The 18,458-nt window shown below is 44.1% G+C and overlaps 1 protein-coding gene across 1 annotated transcript in view; it reads right to left on the bottom strand.

Moving 5' to 3' along the window:
- Positions 1 to 6,326: 6,326 nt before the first annotated feature.
- LOC132782170 (cytochrome P450 3A9-like) overlaps positions 6,327 to 18,458 on the bottom strand; it is a 49,127-nt gene continuing 36,995 nt past the window's right edge. Inside the window, exons 11-13 of the mRNA XM_067473317.1 lie at positions 15,160 to 15,386; positions 10,303 to 10,465; positions 6,327 to 8,029 (exon numbers count right to left, since the gene is read on the bottom strand). Of these exons, the coding sequence (XP_067329418.1) occupies positions 7,940 to 8,029; positions 10,303 to 10,465; positions 15,160 to 15,386 (480 nt within the window). The 3' untranslated portion in view covers positions 6,327 to 7,939. The remainder of the gene's footprint in view (positions 8,030 to 10,302; positions 10,466 to 15,159; positions 15,387 to 18,458) is intronic.

Below are 18,458 nucleotides of genomic sequence, written 5' to 3'. Positions count from 1 at the left end.
AGAGAGCACTGTGGACTCAAACTATGATGGATCTGGACCAAACTTGGCACGAATACTCAATATGCCCAAATGCGAACACTGATTGAGTTTGGGGATAATAGGCCTTGACATTTTGGGAGTTGTAGTTGCTGGGATTTGTAGTTCACCTACAATCCAAGAGCATTCTGAACCCCACCAACGACAGAACTGGGCCAAACTTCCCACATAGAACCCCCATGACCAACAGAAAATACTGTGTTTTCTGATACTTTTAGTGACCCCTCTGACACTCCCTCGTGACCCCTCCAGGGGTCCTGACCCCCAGGTTGAGAACCACTGGTGCAAATTATTATTATTATTTACCTTACTTTTATACCGCTGTTCTCAGGCCGAAGGCGACTCACAGCGGTTCACAACAAATACGAACAGCAAAAATTCAGTGCTACAGTATAGAAACAGTTAACAACCTAACACATTACACAATTAATAAACAGTTACTACAATACCCATTCACTGTCGTCTCGTCATCAAAAACATGTTCCAGATTCGTCATCCATTGTTCCATTCCAGTGTTCATTAACCAATCATTGCACTAATTATTCGAAAGCCTGCTCAAACAGCCAGGTCTTCACTTTTTTGCGGAATACCATTAGAGATGGTGCTAGTCTAATGTCCGTAGGAAGGGCGTTCCACAGCCGAGGAGCCACCACCGAGAAGGCCCTATCTCTCGTCCCCGCCAGCCGAGCTTGAGAAGCAGGCGGGATCAAGAGCAGGGTCTCCCCGGAAGACCTCAAAGTCCTGGTGGGTTCATAGGCAGAGATGCGGTCGGATAGGTAGCTTGGGCCGGAAACCTTGTCTCTTTCTCAACCACAGCTGAAATGCTGGGATGTGTAGTTTCCACTGGACTGGACGCTGACCATGCTGGAAGAGCTATACATTGATAGAGAAGTTTGCCCATGTCTTTACTTGCACTATTCCACTTTCCCGGGGGCCTTGTGCCTTAACCCCAGGGAATTTGGGGGGCGTTCTTAAGTTGAGAGCTCTGACTAAGCCAGGCACCTTACAAATGCCCTTTCTTTTCACGGCTTCCGTTGCCGGTGTCTCGGTTATGACTCCATTTGGAGCCGAACTCTGTATCCCGAGTACCTTTCAGCGCCGCAATAAAAGAAGGTGGAATGAAGGTGAGAATTCTCGAAAGACGTCAGAAATATGCAGGAGGCGTCTCCATTGTATAGTGCTGAGCCATTGTGGGTATCATTTTCAAATTAGATGTTATGCTGCCAAACCATTATTGATCTAATTTTCTCTGCAGAATACTTATTAATGTTATCTTGTTACCCCTTGATGCATATGGCCTTGCCGAGCGGAAATGGCAGGCTGTAATTGTCCCTTGGCAGGGAATTATTCATTTCCCCCCACCCTATCTTGAAAAGAATGAGCACCATATGCAGTTACACTAATGATTTCATTTCTGAAGACTTCATGTACTGCGTACGGGGCGTTCTCGACGTATTACGGCTAGATTAACAATCATTCATTTTAAATATCCCATTAAGAAGTGCATGTTTTGCTTACTAAATGCCAAAAATTCTCTGCCTCGCTCTCTTTCTCTCTCTCCACTGTCATTTCCAGGATACTAAAAAAAAAGTGTGTTTTCCACCCTTTTGCTGAGAATATTTTGTAATTAGTAGGTGCTTATCCCCCCCCCCCCCCCCCACTTTTCCATTTCAGGTTTGCAATTCAACCTTACACAGGGTAAGACAAGTGGGAAAAAAACCAAAAAGTGGGACCATCTTTTGTAATGTGGCTTGCTCTTCCAAAATAATAATAATAAAGAAATGATATATTCATACTCAAGTTCAGAATTAATTGGCTTACACTGGAACAATGGATTAGCTCGTATCCAAATGGGAGGCAGGAAACAGACACGTTTTTAATTGAGGTTTGAAGGACATGACAAATATTGGCCCGTATTTCACGTCGTCTAAAACTAAGAGATCATCCACACTGAAGAATTATAGTAATTTGAAACTACTTTAACTGTATAAGAGGATTGAATGAAAAGTAATGCCTCCACCTTCGTTACTTGGGTATGGATGGGAATATTTTAATAAATCAACACAGAAATAATCATCAAATAATCGTCAAAGGCTTTTCATGGCCAAGGTAGTCAGTTGAAACATTCACACCTAGCTCCAGCAGACAAGAGTCCTTTGTCCCACCCTGGTCATTCCACAGATATATAAACCCTTTTTCCTAATTCCAACAGACATCACTACCTCTGAGGATGCTTGCCATAGATGCAGGCGAAACGTCAGGAGAGAATGGCTCTAGACCAGGCATGGGGAACCTTCGGCCCTCCAGGTGTGGTGGACTTCAACTCCCACAATTCCTTGAGGCCAAGGTAAGCCTTTGGGGCGAATGCCGAGCCTCAAGGAATTGTGGGAGTTGAAGTCCACCACACCTGGAGGGCCGAAGGTTCCTGACCCCTGCTCTAGACCATGGCCATATAGCCCGAAAAACCTACAACACCACAGAAATACTCCTTAGAATGTGCTCTGTAACTACCACTATCCACTTTTCAACATAATCACCAGACAATTGGATACATTTCTGCCAACGATGAACAAGTTTCCTGAAGCCCTCACAGAAGAAGCCGACACTGTTTCCGCAACTCATCGTGCACAGATCTTCCGAAAGCCAAGCAAAGCAATAATGTGACCCACACGTTCTTGTGAAATGCCGATTATGCTTGAACTTTCTCTCAGAGTGATACGACGATCGTCCTGAATCAATCTGTCAACCTTTTGCTTGTGAAACTCGGTGGTTGCTGTCACGGGACGTCCAACTCTTTGTTTGTCATGCAAATCAGATGTTCCTACCTCAACATCTTTAAACTTACTCACCCAACGATGCACAGTACTCAGGGGTGGCTCAACCCATTACACAAAGTAAGCATTTGCAGTATAGTTGGTTTTGCCCAGGGGCGCTCTTGGGGGAAAATAGACCTTGACATATGCGAGTTGTAGTTACTGGGATGTATAGTTCACCTACAATCAAAGAGCATTCTGAACTCCACCAATGATGGAATTAAACCAAATATGGCACACAGAACTCCCACGACGAACAGAAAATATATATCAGTGATTGTTTGGGGGGGGGGGGGGCAAAATACTGTTTGCTTACCGTTGAAAATTACTTAGGGCCGCCTCTGTCTGTTGGAACTAGGAAAAAGAGTTTATATATCTGTGGAATGACCAGGGTGGGACAAAGGACTCTTGTCTGCTGGAGCTAGGTGTGAATGTTTCAGCTGACTACCTTGATTAGCATATAATGGCCTGACAGTGCCTGGAGCAAACTTTTGTTGAGAGGTGATTAGATTAGATCAGCCATAGCAGAGCACCTGATGAACCAACCTGGACACACAGAAATGCTGGACCACTCTCACAACCACCATGTCAGACTACACAGAGAAGCCATTGAAATACACAAGCATGTGGACAAATTCAACAGAAAGAAGAAAACCATGAAAATGAACAAAATCTGGCTATCAGTATTTAAAAAAACTCTAAAATTACAATAGCACAACAACAGAGGGGAAACAAACAAATTATTTTGTTTAGGATAGGGGTTTTGGGATGACTGTAAGGTCTGGGGTATGTGTGTAAAATGCCATGTGCTGATTTCCTGAATGTTATGGAAAAAAAATTAATAGAAAGTTCTGACTGAAAGCAGTGGAAAACAGGTGGAAATAGCAAGTCTGTGTGTATTAAGATATGTAAGTGATAATAATTTGTACCTAATGTCAAAATTAACTGATTGAATAAGGTAGATAGGCATGTACACGTCAAAAATATTGGTACCTGATTATATCTGCCATGATTTGCTTTTCTGTTATGTACCATAATCAAAATAAATTGTTTTAACAACAACAACAAAACAGAGAGGGAACAAACAAGGACATCTAATCACCTCTCAACAAAAGTTTGCTCCAGGCACTGTCAGGCCATCAAATGCTAATCAAGGTGGTCTAGACACTATGCTCCTATTGATGCAGGCCAAAATCCCATTGGCTTTTTTTGCCGCCACATCACATTGTTGGCTCATGTTTAATTTCCTGTCCACGAGGACTCCAAGATCTTTTTCACACGTACTGCTCTCGAGCCAGGCCTCGTCCCCATTCTGTATCTTTGCATTTCGTTTTTTCTGCCTAAGTGGAGTATCTTGCATTTGTCCCTGTTGAACTTCATTTTGTTAGTTTTGGCCAATCATCTCTCTAATCTGTCAAGATCGTTTTGAATCCTGCTCCTGTCCTCTGGAGTATTGGCTCTCCCTCCCAATTTGGTGTCATCTGCAAACTTGATGATTCTGCCTTCTAACCCTTCATCTAAGTCAGTGTTTCTCAACCTTCCTAATGCCGTGACCCCTTAATACAGTTCCTCATCTGGTGGTGACCCACAACCATAACATTATTTTTGTTGCTACTTCATAACTGTAATTTTGCTACTGTTATGAATCATAATGTAAATATCTGATATCCAGGATGTATCGTCATTCACTGGACCAAATTTGGCACAAATACCCGATATGCCCAAATTTGAATACTGGTGGGTTCGGGTGGAGAGGTGCATTTTGACATTTGGGGGTTGTAATTGCTGGGATTTAAAAGTTCACCTAACAAGCAAAGAGGATCCTGAACTCCACCAAGGAGTTGAACTGAACTTGGCACACAAAACTCCCATGACCAACAGATTTGGTGGGTGGGCATTGACCTTGAATTTTGGAGTTGTAGTTCACCTACATCCAGAGAGCACTGTGTACTCAAATAATGATGGATCTGGATCAAACTTGACATGGATACTCAATATGCCCAAATATGAACACTGGTGGAGTTTGGGGGAAATAGACCTTGGCATTTTGAAGCTGTAGTGGCTGGGATTTATAGTTCACCTACAATCAAAGAGCATCCTGAACGCCACCAATGACCGAATTGGGCCAAACTTCCCGCATAGAACCCCCATGACCAACAGAAAATACTGTGTCTTCTAGTGGTCTTTGGCGACCCCTCTGACACCCTCTCACGACCCCTCCAGGGGTCCTGACCCCCAGGTTGAGAAACACTGATCCAAGTCATTAATAAAGATGTTGAACAGGACCGGGCCCAGGACGGAACCCTGCGGCACTCTAACTATCCTTCCCAATGGGGCCACCTCTCATAATTCATATTTTTAGCTCTACTTCTTTATAACAATCCTAAGCCATGTAACCAATTACATTTCAGTATGTGCTGTCTTGTTCTGCAATTTTCTGGTGAAGAAATTACCCCACAAACAGAGTGGGAAGGTTTAACGTCAAAGCATACAGTGTGGTTACAAAACAAAATTCCAACTGACAGTTTCTTTCCCTCGCATCTCCAATTCTTCACCCTGGCACCTCCTCTTCATTGCTCCCATTTCCATGGAAACTCTTTCCCTTGATTCAAGTAGGCACAGGCCAGGGCAAGCTAAGGCAAGGTCTTCTTTATTGGTTCCACACAAAACCAGAAAAGGAGGTCATGACATGTACTAAAACAGTGATTCTCAACCTTCCTCATGCTGCGACCCCTTAAGACAATTCCACATGTTGTGGTGACCCCCAACCATAACATTGTTTTCCTTCCTACTTCATAACTGTCATTTTGCTATTGCTATCAATTGTAAATATCTGATATGCAGGATGTATTTTAATTCACTGGACCAAGTTTGCCACAAATACCCTATACGTCCAGATTTGGTGGGGTTGGGGGGAGTTGATTTTGTCATTTGGGAGTTGTGGTTGCTGGGATTTATAGTTCACCTGCAATCAAGGAGCATTCTGAACCCCACCAACGATGGAATTGAACCAGTCTTGGCACACAGAACTCCCATGATCAAAATACTGGAAGGGTTTGGTGGGCATTGACCTTGAGTTTTGGAGTTGTAGTTTGCCTACATCCAGAGAGCACTGTGGACTCAAACAATGATGGTTCTGGACCAAACTTGGCACGAATACTCAATATGCCCAAATGTGAACACTGGTGGAGTTTGGGGGGAAAAGACCTTGATATTTTGGGAGCTGTAGTTGCTGGGATTTATAGTTCACCTACAATCAAAGAGCATTCTGAACCCCACAAATGACAAAATTGGGCCAAATTTCCCACATAGAACCCCCATGAACAACAGAAACTGCTGTGTTTTCTGATGGTCTTTAGTGACCCCTCTGACACTCCTTCGTGACCCCTCCAGGGGTCTCGACCCCCAGGTTGAGAACCACTGTGCTTAAAGAATGCTCACTTAGCATGAATAGTGCTTCTTAGACTTTTAAAAAAAGTTTATAAATTTATTGAGTGAAATTAATGAGATACAAAATATGTACAGGAGGAAGATCTAAAGATAATACAATACAACCAATATATTGCAGTACTCTATCCAATCTTTCCCCTCCTACCCCCACCCATGAACCCACCACCCATGATTTCCAACACTACTCACTATGAGCCCGATATCGAATGAAATCTATCCTTATATGCTTCCTAGACTTTCTTGTTGTGTGCCTTCAAGTCATTTCTGATTTATGGTGACCCCAAGGCAATTCTATTTTCTTGACAAGACTTGGCTTTTGCCTTCCTCTGAGGTCAAGAGAGTGTGACTTAGCTCAGGTCACCTAGTGGGCTTCAACAGTTGAGGAGGGATTCCAACCTTGATCTCAGGTCAAGAACCAACACTTTCCTACACCATTCTGGATAACTTCTACAGCCAAGTTTCCTTGACTAGTGGATGAACAGAATTTATTTATGAGTGAGATTCCTTAATTTATGGCATTTTTTCTTGACATAGGTGTGCTGTCGCACGCTGGGCCTGTACATAGGACTGTAGACAGGACATAAATTCTGTGTGCTCAACGGGATGCCGGGGCTGCCTCAGGCTAAAGGCCTTTGGATTTCCTTAAACAGAGTCTTTAGATTGCTTAAAGGTTCATCAAAGTTCTTTATTATTGAAATCAAACCGGTACTTCAAGGCTTTCTTAACAGTCTATTGGCTCTTTCAATCTTGTCCACAGGGGACAGGCACTATCTTCATAACTGTATTTTAACTAATGGAGAAATCCTTAACTTCTTATCTGGGCAGTCTGTCTTTGCCTCTGTTGTCGTGGAGCCCCCACACCCAGTACCAACTGCTTCTGGCTGCCACGAGTGACCCTTACCAAGCAGAGCTTTGTAGACTTCCAGGGGAAAGGAAGGTGTTCAGGTTTCGGTGATGGCTGGCTGAAGTGTTGTGGGACCGGATTCCCTCAGCAAAGGAGCTGAATGGCTGTAAAATCCTCAGCAAAAGAGCTGTGCTGAGACTGCATCTCTCTGGCCAAGCTATGGGGCTGTATATCCCTGGCCAAGCTGTAGAAGACGAAGCTTTCTACAGGAGCTCCTGGTTTTATGTCCTGTATGAAAGGCTTCTCTGTGTGGACTGACCCAAAATGGCTCCTATTCCCTCCAAAACCCAAAAAGGGGGCGAGACCAAGGAACCTAACGATAATTGACAGGTCGTAAATCCAATAAATGCAAACTAAGGAAAGCCATCTAACTGCAAAGGCATAGAACTTTAAAATACATGCAGTAATCAACAAATAGCAAGATAAGCTGGAGCTCCTGGTGCGACTGTACCAGAACAAAAGGCTTTTCACTTAAGCCACCCGAAAGTAGAAATGTGGGGAGCACAGGCACACATTCGTTGTTTCCTGTCCTCTTCCTTTTTCTTCTTCTTTTGAGGGAAGAAAAATCCCAGAGACATTTGTGCCTTCACACGGCAGGGGATATGGGACTTTATGCAAATATAGCCTCAACAATTACGTACAAAAGAACAGTTCATAATGGCAGCTGTTTTCCTGGTGGCGCAGGTGAAATAATGGTCCCTAAGGAACGTTTAGAAACATAACTCGAAAGCCTCCACTAGTGTGAAGAGCTGGCTCTGGGGATTGCTTTCAAGATGATGGGCTTTTTGGGAATCATCAGTCCTGTTGAAGACAACTCCATGGGGATCTGCAACACAAAAGAGGAGAAAGAGATTATAATTATACTGTTGCATGTTGCATAATCAGATGTCGAAAGTCTCCTTTCCTCCTCCTCAAAAAAAATGAAGAGCAAAGTTCACTGTCTCCCTTTTGAAATATGGGACATGCTCAGAGATGCTCTTTGAACATCTATCAGATGTTTACACTGCTATTGGAAACGTGTGACTATTGGAGTTCAGTCCGTGATTGTGTCTAATGATCAGGGTACTCTGGATGTTGGGAATGAGAATGATGTTTCTAATGATGAGGTTGCTTTAGATGCAGAGAATGACAATGGGATTCCTGTTCAAAATGTCTTTTCTGATGAGAATGTTCCCTAAGGATTTGGGGATGATGGTATGGTCCCTTGAAGAGGGCCTGAATTGCTACCAAAGAATTCCCAGGACTTTGAACATGAAAATTCCCAGGACTTTGAGCTTGAGAAAAGCTCAGCACCTGAACCAGCTTCAGAAATTAATGAGCTGGTAGATAGAAGGCATATTTTCAGTCAACACAGACAAACAAATCAATCTCTCAGGCGTTCCGCCAGATTGAGAGAGATTGATAACAGAGTCAAGGGTGAAACGAAATCTGTTTCTGGCCGCTTGGGACATAGAGTAGATTGGGGATAAAAGTGCCAAGTACAGAATCTATAGTCAGACGAAGCAACATTGGAATTGAGTCAAGACGCCTTTCTTGGTCCTTGGTCCTTGGAAGCACCTGGATCAGCACCTGGGCCAGCTGCAGAAATTAATGAGCCAGTAGATAGAAGGCATATTTTCAGTCAACACAGGCAAACAAATCAATCTCTCTGGCATTCCACCAGACTGAGAGAGAGATTGATAACAGAGTCAAGGCTGAAATGAAATCAATTTCTGGCTGCTTGGGACAAGAGTAGATCGGGGATAAAAGTGCCAAGTACAGAATCTATAGTCAGACGAAGCAACATTGGAATTGAGTCAAGACGCCTTTCTTGGTCCTTGGTCCTTGGAAGCACCTGGGTCAGCACCTGGGGCTGCTGCAGAAATTAATGAGCCAGTAGATAGAAGGCATATTTTCAGTCAACACAGGCAAACAAACTAATCTCTCTGGCATTCTGCCAGACTGAGAGAGAGATTGATAACAGAGTCAAGGCTGAAACGAAATCCATTTCTGGCTGCTTGGGACATAGAGTAGATCAGGGGATAAAAGTGCCAAGTACAGAATCTATAGTCAGACGAAGCAACATTGGAATTGAGTCAAGACGCCTTTCCTGGTCCTTGGTCCTTGGAAGCACCTGGGTCAGCAACTGGGCCAGCTGCAGAAATTAATGAGCCAGTAGATAGAAGGCATATTTTCAATCAACACTGGCAAACAAACCAATCTCTCCGGTGTTCCGCCAGATTGAGAGAGATTGATAACAGAGTCAAGGCTGAAAGGAAATCCGTTTCTGGCCGCTTGGGACATAGAGTAGATCAGGGGATAAAAGTGCCAAGTACAGAATCTATAGTCAGACGAAGCAACATTGGAATTGGGTCAAGACGCCTTTCCTGGTCCTTGGTCCTTGGAAGCACCTGGGTCAGCACCTGGGCCAGCTGCAGAAATTAATGAGCCAGTAGATAGAAGGCATATTTTTAATTAGCACTGGCAAATAAATCAATCTCTCCAGTGTTCTGCCAGACTGAGAGAGAGATTGATAACAGAGTCAAGGCTGAAAGGAAATCCGTTTCTGGCCGCTTGGGACATAGAGTAGATCAGGGGATAAAAGTGCCAAGTACAGAATCTATAGTCAGACGAAGCAACATTGGAATTGGGTCAAGACGCCTTTCCTGGTCCTTGGTCCTTGGAAGCACCTGGGTCAGCACCTGGGCCAGCTGCAGAAATTAATGAGCCAGTAGATAGAAGGCATATTTTTAATTAGCACTGGCAAATAAATCAATCTCTCCAGTGTTCTGCCAGACTGAGAGAGAGATTGATAACAGAGTCAAGGCTGAAATGAAATCCATTCCTGGCCGCTTGGGACATAGAGCCAGTTGAACTGACGTAACCAGGGGGGCAGAGGAGGTTGTATGTTCCTTGTATGCCACTCCAATAAGAAACCTGGCTGCTGTCTGTTGGGCTATTTGAAGCTTATGAACAGTCTTCAAGGGCAACCCTACATAGAGTATGCTGAAGTAGTCTAACCTGGATCTAACAAGATCTACCATGGCTACCTCTACTGCCCACAAAAAGCCTTGATCTATTCCAAATATGCACGAGCTGAGCTCCATCCCACTTTCTCACCAGTGTTTCCTTGCAGGGTTTGAAGGTGAAATTCTGCAACAAGCTCACAGCACCAGCCTTCAGAACGAGAAGTGCAAATCGCATCCCGATGCAGTTCCGCGGACCGGCTCCAAATGGCAGATAAACATAGGGGTCTATGCTGCCTTTGTTCTCTTTACTGAACCTGTGGAGGGAGAAAAGGACAAAGGAGACCATTTGTTAGCTCTCTGAATAATTGGATTTACTGAGCACTTAAGTGGCGGCAAAAAAAGCCAATGGGATTTTGGCCTGCATCAATCGGAGCCTAGTGTCTAGATCTAAGGAAGTCATGCTCCCCATGCTCTATTCCGCTTTGGTTAGACCACACCTGGAATATTGTGTCCAATTCTGGGCACCACAATTCAAGAGAGATATTGACAAGCTGGAATGTGTCCAGAGGAGGGAGACTAAAATGATCAAGGGTCTGGAGAACAAGCCCTATGAGGAGCGGCTTAAGGAGCTTGGCATGTTTAGCCTGAAGAAGAGAAGGCTGAGAGGAGATATGATAGCCATGTATAAATATGTGAGAGGAAGCCACAGGGAGGAGGGAGCAAGCTTGTTTTCTGCTTCCCTGGAGACTAGGACGTAAGGGAACAATGGCTTCAAACTACAAGAGAGGAGATTCCATCTGAACATGAGGAAGAACTTCCTGACTGTGAGAGCCGTTCAGCAGTGGAACTCTCTGCCCCGGAGTGTGGTGGAGGCTCCTTCTTTTGAAGCTTTTAAACAGAGGCTGGATGGCCATCTGTCAGGGGTGATTTGAATGCAATATTCCTGCTTCTTGGCAGAATGGGGTTGGACTGGATGGCCCATGAGGTCTCTTCCAACTCTTTTATTCTATGATTCTATGACACCGAGTTTCACAAGCAAAAGGTTGACAGATTGATTCAGGACGATCATGATTCAGGATGATCACGTTCCTGATAATGAAAGATCTGCGGGGACATCATGATGCTTCTGATGAAGACGTTGAGAGAACTGTGAGACGCTGGTTGCGGAAACAGAATGTCGACTTCTTCTGTGGCAGCTTCAGAAAACTTGTTCATCGTTGGGAGAAATATATCCAATTGTCTGGTGATTATGTGAAAAAGTGAATAGTGGTAGTTAAAGAGCACTTTTAAGAATTATTTTAAGGAATGTATTGTCGAAGGCTTTCATGGCTGGAATCACTAGGTTCTTGTGGGTTTTTTCAGGCTATATGGCCATGTTCTAGAGGCATTTTCTCCTGACGTTTCGCCTACATCTATGGCAAGCATCCTCAGAGATAGTGAGGTCTGTTGGAGTTAGGAAAACTCCAGCAGTTAGGAAAACTCCAACCGAATAGAGCTCATAGGGCTTGTTCTCCAGCGACTAAAATGATAAAAAGTCTGGAGAACAAGCCCTATGAGGAGCGGCTTAAGGAGCTGGGCATGTTGAGCCTGAAGAAGAGAAGGCTAAGAGGGGATATGATAGGCATGTATAAATATGTGAGAGGAAGCCACAGGGAGGAGGGAGCAAGCTTGTTTTCTGCTTCCCTGGAGACTAGGACGCAAGGGAACAATGGCTTCAAACTACAAGAGAGGAGATTCCATCTGAACATGAGGAAGAACTTCCTGACTGTGAGAGCCGTTCAGCAGTGGAACTCTCTGCCCCGGAGTGTGGTGGAGGCTCCTTCTTTGGAAGCTTTTAAACAGAGGCTGGATGGCCATCTGTCAGGGGTGATTTGAATGCAATATTCCTGCTTCTTGGCAGAATGGGGTTGGACTGGATGGCCCAGGAGGTCTCTTCCAACTCTTTGATTCTATGATTCTAATATTGCCATCCAAACCCAAGTAATGAGGGTGGAGGCATTACTTTTCATTGAACCGCCATATAAACCCCACTTGCCTAGTTTCCAACAGTCCTCACAACCTCTGAGGATGACTTTTTCAAATAACCCAAGCAACAGCGGGCACCCAAGCTAGTAACATAATATTAATTGGGTTATTGTGAGTTTTTTGTTCTGTATGGCCATGTTCCAGAAGCATTATCTCCTGACGTTTCGCCTGCATCTATGGCAGGCATATTCAGAGGTTGGGAGACCTCACAACCGCTGTGGATGTCTGCTATAGATGTGGGCGAAACGTCAGGAGAGAATGCTTCTGGAACATGGCCATACAGCTCAAAAAACTCACAACAACCCAGTGATTCCGTCCACGGGAGTCTTCAACAATAATATTAATTGTTTACAAATAAATAAGGATGTGAGGTCACATAGCCAAATCACAGTTGAGTAAGGAATGTTGCCACTAAATGGGTCTATGGATGGAGGATGTATAACTCCAAGATGTTGATGGGTGGCAAATTCTACCCTCTCCTCCCACTGTCTTGGTTGGCTAGGGTTGGTGGATGTGGCCATCAGCCCAAAAAACTTAACAGCAACACAGTCCAAACTCATTGCAACACATTTGATGGGAGGTCAGCTGAAGAAAACTTCTTCAAATGGTTTGAAAACGTTGTCGTCTCCGCTCTGACAGGAGTCAGCTCATTAATGCAAGCTACCTTCTGGCTAGGTAGGGGGAAAAATCACCCCCTGGCACTGTGTTGTGCTGACATCACGCCTCTCCACCTGTTATCTTGCAGAAGTTGACATGAGAAAAACAAACCTTGGAAGAGGGAGGGATGGGGAGGATTCATCGGAAGCAGGGATGGCCAGTTTTGGAAACCCTCCGGGCACGGTGTGTTTTATCATGCAGATGTGCGGCTCTCGCTCATTTGCGCTCGCCACACAATCGCTGTATAGGTCGGGTATTCCTTATCTGGGAAATACTCCAAAATCCAAAACCGTCCATATGGGTGACAAGACAATGACGCCTTTGTTCTCTGACGGTTCAGTGAACACAAGATTATGAAATGACCTTCAGGCTATGTGGGTGAGGTATCGATGAAGCAGAAATAAATGTTGTGTTTAGATTTGGATCCCACCTCCAGGATGTTATGTATATGAAAACCAGCTGTACCCGCCACGCATGGCTATGGCCAACTTTTGCTCCCTCTTTCCTTCCTTTCCCCCTTTTTCTTTTCCTTCTGCTTTTTCTCCTTTCTTCCTTCTTTACCTCTTTCCTTCCTTCACTTTTTGCTTCCATCCTTTCTTCTCTCTTTCCTTCTTTCCTTCCCTCCCTCTTTCTCTCCTTCTTTCCCTTCTTCCTTCACTCCCGCTTTCCTTCCTTCCTTTTTCTTTCCTTCCTTCTCTATCTTTCTCTCCTTCTCCCTTTTTCTTTTCCTTCTGCTTTTTCTCCTTTCTTCCTTCTCTACCTCTTTCCTTCTTTCCTTCACTTTTTGCTTCCATCCTTTCTTCTCTCTTTCCTTCTTTCCTTCCCTCCCTCTTTCTCTCCTTCTTTCCCTTCTTCCTTCACTCCCGCTTTCCTTCCTTCCTTTTTCTTTCCTTCCTTCTCTATCTTTCTCTCCTTCTCCCTTTTTCTTTTCCTTCTGCTTTTTCTCCTTTCTTCCTTCTCTACATCTTTCCTTCCTTCCTTCGCTTTTTGCTTCCATCCTTCCCTCTCTCTTTCGTTCTTTCCTTTCCTCTTTCTCTCCTTTCTTCCTTCTCTACTGCTTTCCTTTCCTTGACTTTTTGCTTGTAATACTCTCTCCTTCTTTCCTTCCCTCCATCTTTTTCTCCTTCTTTCCCTCCTTCCTTCGCTCCCTCTTTCCTTCCTTCCCCCTTTTTCTTTTCCTTCTGCTTTTTCTCCTTTCTTCCTTCTCTACCTCTTTCTTTCCTTCCTTCCTTCCTTCCTTCCTTCCTTCCTTCCTTCCTTCGCTTTCTGCTTCCATCCTTCCTTCTCTTTCCTTCTTTCCTTCCTCTTTCTCTCCTTTCTTTCTTCTCTACCTCTTTCCTTCCTTCCTTCCTTCGCTTTCTGCTTCCATCCTTCCTTCTCTTTCCTTCTTTCCTTCCTCTTTCTCTCCTTTCTTCCTTCTCTACCTCTTTCCTTTTTCCCTTCACTTTTTGTTTTCATCCTTCCTTCTCTTTCCTTCTTTCCTTCCTCTTCCTCTCCTTTCTTCCTTCTCTACCTCTTTCCTTTTTCCCTTCACTTTTTGTTTTCATCCTTCCTTCTCTTTCCTTCTTTCCTTCCTCTTTCTCTCCTTTCTTCCTTCTCTACCTCTTTTCTTCCTTCCTTCACTTTTGGTTTTCATCCTTCCTTCTCTTTTGTTCTTTCCTTCCTCCTTCTCTCCTCTCTTCCTTCTCTACCTCTTTCCTTCCTTCCTTCACTTTTTGTTTTCATCCTTCCTTCTCTTTCCTTCTTTCCTTCCTCTTTCTCTCCTTTCTTCCTTCTCTACCTCTTTTCTTCCTTCCTTCGCTTTTTGCTTCCATTCTTCCCTCTCTCTTTCCTTCTTTTCTTCCTTCCCTCTTTCTCCTTTCTTTCCATCCCTCCCTCCCTCTTTCCTTCCTTCTTTCTTCTCTCCTTCCTTCTCTACCCCTTTCCTTCCTTCCCCCTTTTTCTTTTCTGCATGGAGCACCATTACCTTCCCACCAAAGCAGTACCTATTGATCTACTCACATTTGCACGTTTTCGAACTGCTTGGTTGGCAGAAGCTGGGGCTAACAACAGGCGTTCACCCTGTTCACAGATTCAAACTACCAACCTTCCAATCAGCAAGTTCTGCAGCTTACATTTTCATGTTTTCAAACTGCTTGGTTGGCAGAAGCTGGGACTAACAATGGGAGCTCACCCACAGATTCGAACCACCGACCTTCCAATCAGCAAGTTCTGCAGCTTAGCAGTTTAACCTCACTGTCATTTTCATTGTCATCCCAATAGAAAAGACCACAAACTAGACGAAAGAAGAGCCAATGCAGAAAGACGCAACCCTCCTCCTCAGTACCTTTCAGGTCTAAATTCTTCAGGTTGCTCCCATAGGTCTGGGTCAAAATGCAGGACGTGTGGAGGGATCATCACGGAAACGCCTTTCGGAATGGTGATCCCATTTATCTCAACATCCTTCTTGCAGATCCTGTCAAGTCTGCCGCCAATGGGATACAGCCGGAGCAATTCGTTGACCGTCATATCAAGGTATTCCATTTGCATGACGGCCTCATAAGCAAGCGGAGCCTTCAAGAGAGAGAGACGGAGAGAGTTGCGCTTTGCAGGTAAGTAGGTCATGATTGCTTTCAACACAATCTTTCGGGCTATCCAACCTAGTGCCCTAGTATCGAGAAAGGGGATGTCCGATTCCCTGGTTGGCTTTGCCTCTCAGCTTGACTTCTCTCACAAAGTTGTGATGATTCAATTGGAAAAGAGGGAGAAATGCACCAAAACTATTCACTTGTTTAAGGCATTTTTTAAATTACTTGTCAACTCTCTGAGAGAGCGCACAAGAAGTAAAAAAGGTCTGACTTCCGGTTGGTGGCCGCAGGATGGTGGACGTGCTCTGAGCTCTCTCCGAGAAGAGCCCAGAGCAACCGGGTTTTGGCTAAGTCAGGGGGGCAATTCCCCTCCTTTGTCGATGGTCAGAGGTCGCAGAGGCAAGACCCCAAGGTGTTGTCGGCCGACGGCGTCTGGGAGGTGCCCCCCCCAAGGGGACATCCAAAAGACGTCCGGCAACGGACACACAGGGGCGGACACAACTCCACGGTAGGAGGCTATAGCCTTCACTTTCCCCATCGACCACCAACACACCGAAAAGGAAAAGAATCTGATTAAGAACCCTAAAACATATACAAGGCGATCGGTACCGCTGGGATCTACAGCCGACGAGAAGAAAGGAAAAGAGAGCTAATCTACATGCAAGATAGAAACATAGAGGAAAGCAACAACGGGACGCTCTATACCAAAAGGTAAAAGGTAAAACAGGGGAAGGAGGAAAAGAGGAAAGGAAAGCAAGAACAGAAAGGGGAAAAAGGAAGGGGGCAGAGGAGAAGGGAAAAAGGAAAGAAAGGAGAATACAAGAAAGAGATGAACGTATTGCCACAGCTGGGTAGAGTGATACGCTCCCTCCCATAAAAGGGACAGCATAACCAGAAGAGCCCCATACCCCAGAAGACGTCCCTTAAAGGGGTCGACGGACGGGAAATTGGAGGCCAGAGGTACAGCGGGCTGTGAGCATAACAGCAAAACAGCAATACATCAAGTTAAAGTTACGTGAAAAATTTAAAAGTAAGAGATTTCTACAATCCCCCCCTCCTTACCCCAAAGCTTACAGCGCATGCAAATACCCCGACCTTGAAAATGCGCTGGATAAAGGCGAACACAGCAGAAAGACGGAGGTGCTGTTTACTTTACCTTATCTTAGAAGATAGGAGCGTCCTTGGGAAGTCCTCGTGGCTAGCGAAGGACTCAGAGGAGGTCTGGAATTGCCCGCCTTCCGCTCCTCCCATCCGTGAAATAACAAGCCACGAGGCGAAGAAATCTCGCGAGAGAACAGAAGACAACGCGAGACTGCCGAAACCGCGGAAGTCCCGCGAGAAAACCCAAACTAACGTGAGAGCAAGCTGATCCCGCGAGAAGAAACGAGAAGACGACGAGCAAGAAACACAGGAAGCAGGAAGTAGGAAAATAAGAAGAAAACAAACACCCGGATACCTAAAACGGAGGGAACGGAGGATTAAGTGGAAAGTCCAGAAGAAAGCCCTGAGGAAAAGGCAAAAAGCAAAGGGCATAGGGAGAGGTAAGACAAAAGGACAAAGGGGTTTTATTACATACGAAAGTAAAGCAGTGAACAGCGAAGTAAGTAAGGGGACTTCTAAAAGGAAGAAAGGAAAGAAAAGGTAAGAGAATTTGAATCAGAAATAATTTAATTTAGAATAAATAATCAAACTTCCACAAAATATAAAACCACCACTGAACTGAACAAACCCATTTCCATTAATTCTAAAGAAAGGCAGCACACTGAAAGATACCTGCAAACCTTGGCATTACAACCAAAACTAAATTAAAACAAACATGGCAACACAAAACACTAAAGGAAAAAATTCACAAACAAGCAAAGTGCAAACAAGGAGAGATTCTCTATGTAAGCAGGATTTACAAACAGAGCCACAGACAAAGAAAGATTCTACGACGGAAGATTCCATATTGGGCAACATTTTAGCAGAGATAAAGAAACTCTCTGAAAAGCATGACAAACAACACAAGGAATTACAATCAGAAATTCTAAATATGAAGAAAGAAATTAAGGAGGAAATTGGCAAATTGCAAGAGGATGTTGATAAGGTGAAAAAAGAAAACCAGAAACTATGGAAAGCACAAGGAAAGGCAGAAACTAAACTGCACAACTTGGAAACTATCACCCAGAAAATCCAACAGCAGACAGAGAAATTGGAATATAGAGAATCAGAGTATCAATTAAGAATTAGGAATCTGAAAGAAATGGAAAATGAAAACGTGAAACAAAACATGATTGTATTATTAGCAGAGTTGTTAGATGTGAGCACTGAAGTAATTGGGCAAGATGTCGATAGGGTATACCGAGTGCCGACAGGATATGCCAAGAAACACAACACACCACAAGATGTTGTGATAAGTTTCTGCCGAAAAAGCACGAGAGACGAAATTTTAAAAGAAAACACAAAAAAATCAATTTTCTTCAAAGACCAAAAAGTAACAATTATGAAAGAAATTCCGCAACAAATTTTGGCGAGACGACGGAAATTCTCCTTTTTGACGAAAGAACTCACCAGAAAAAGAATAAAATTCAGGTGGGAGAAGACAGACGGACTAACGGTAACCCTGAATGATAAGAGATACTGGATAAACAGCGAAGAAAGCGCGAGAGCCTTCTACAATGACCATATTAAAGGAAAAACAAATGAGCCAGCACAAAGGAACTTTCATAATGATAGAAAGAAGGAGAGCCCCGAAAGAAACAAGGAAAACTCTAAAAGTACGGAAGAAGCAGAAAATGAAGTAGAAGAAGAAGGAAAAGGCGCATATAAATGGCCCAGAGATGCTCAAGAAGAAGAAGCTGATGAAAGAGACCTTAAAAGACTGAGAGAATTCTCTCCGGAGAATTATCAACTAGTGGTGCCGCAGGAAATGCTGCAATGGGAAATGACCGAAAATATCCATGAATAGCAGAAACGTGAAAATATATTCCGTTAATATTAACGGATTGAACTCCCCCAATAAGAGGAGGAAATTTTTCAGCTCTTTACAACAGGGTAAATATGACCTGATAATGCTACA

Source organism: Anolis sagrei, chromosome X (assembly GCF_037176765.1).
Source record: "Anolis sagrei isolate rAnoSag1 chromosome X, rAnoSag1.mat, whole genome shotgun sequence".
NCBI classification, from domain to species: Eukaryota; Metazoa; Chordata; class Lepidosauria; order Squamata; family Dactyloidae; genus Anolis; species Anolis sagrei.
Note: the sequence above shows the minus strand (reverse complement) of the source record. Positions and strands in the feature narration are given on the sequence as shown.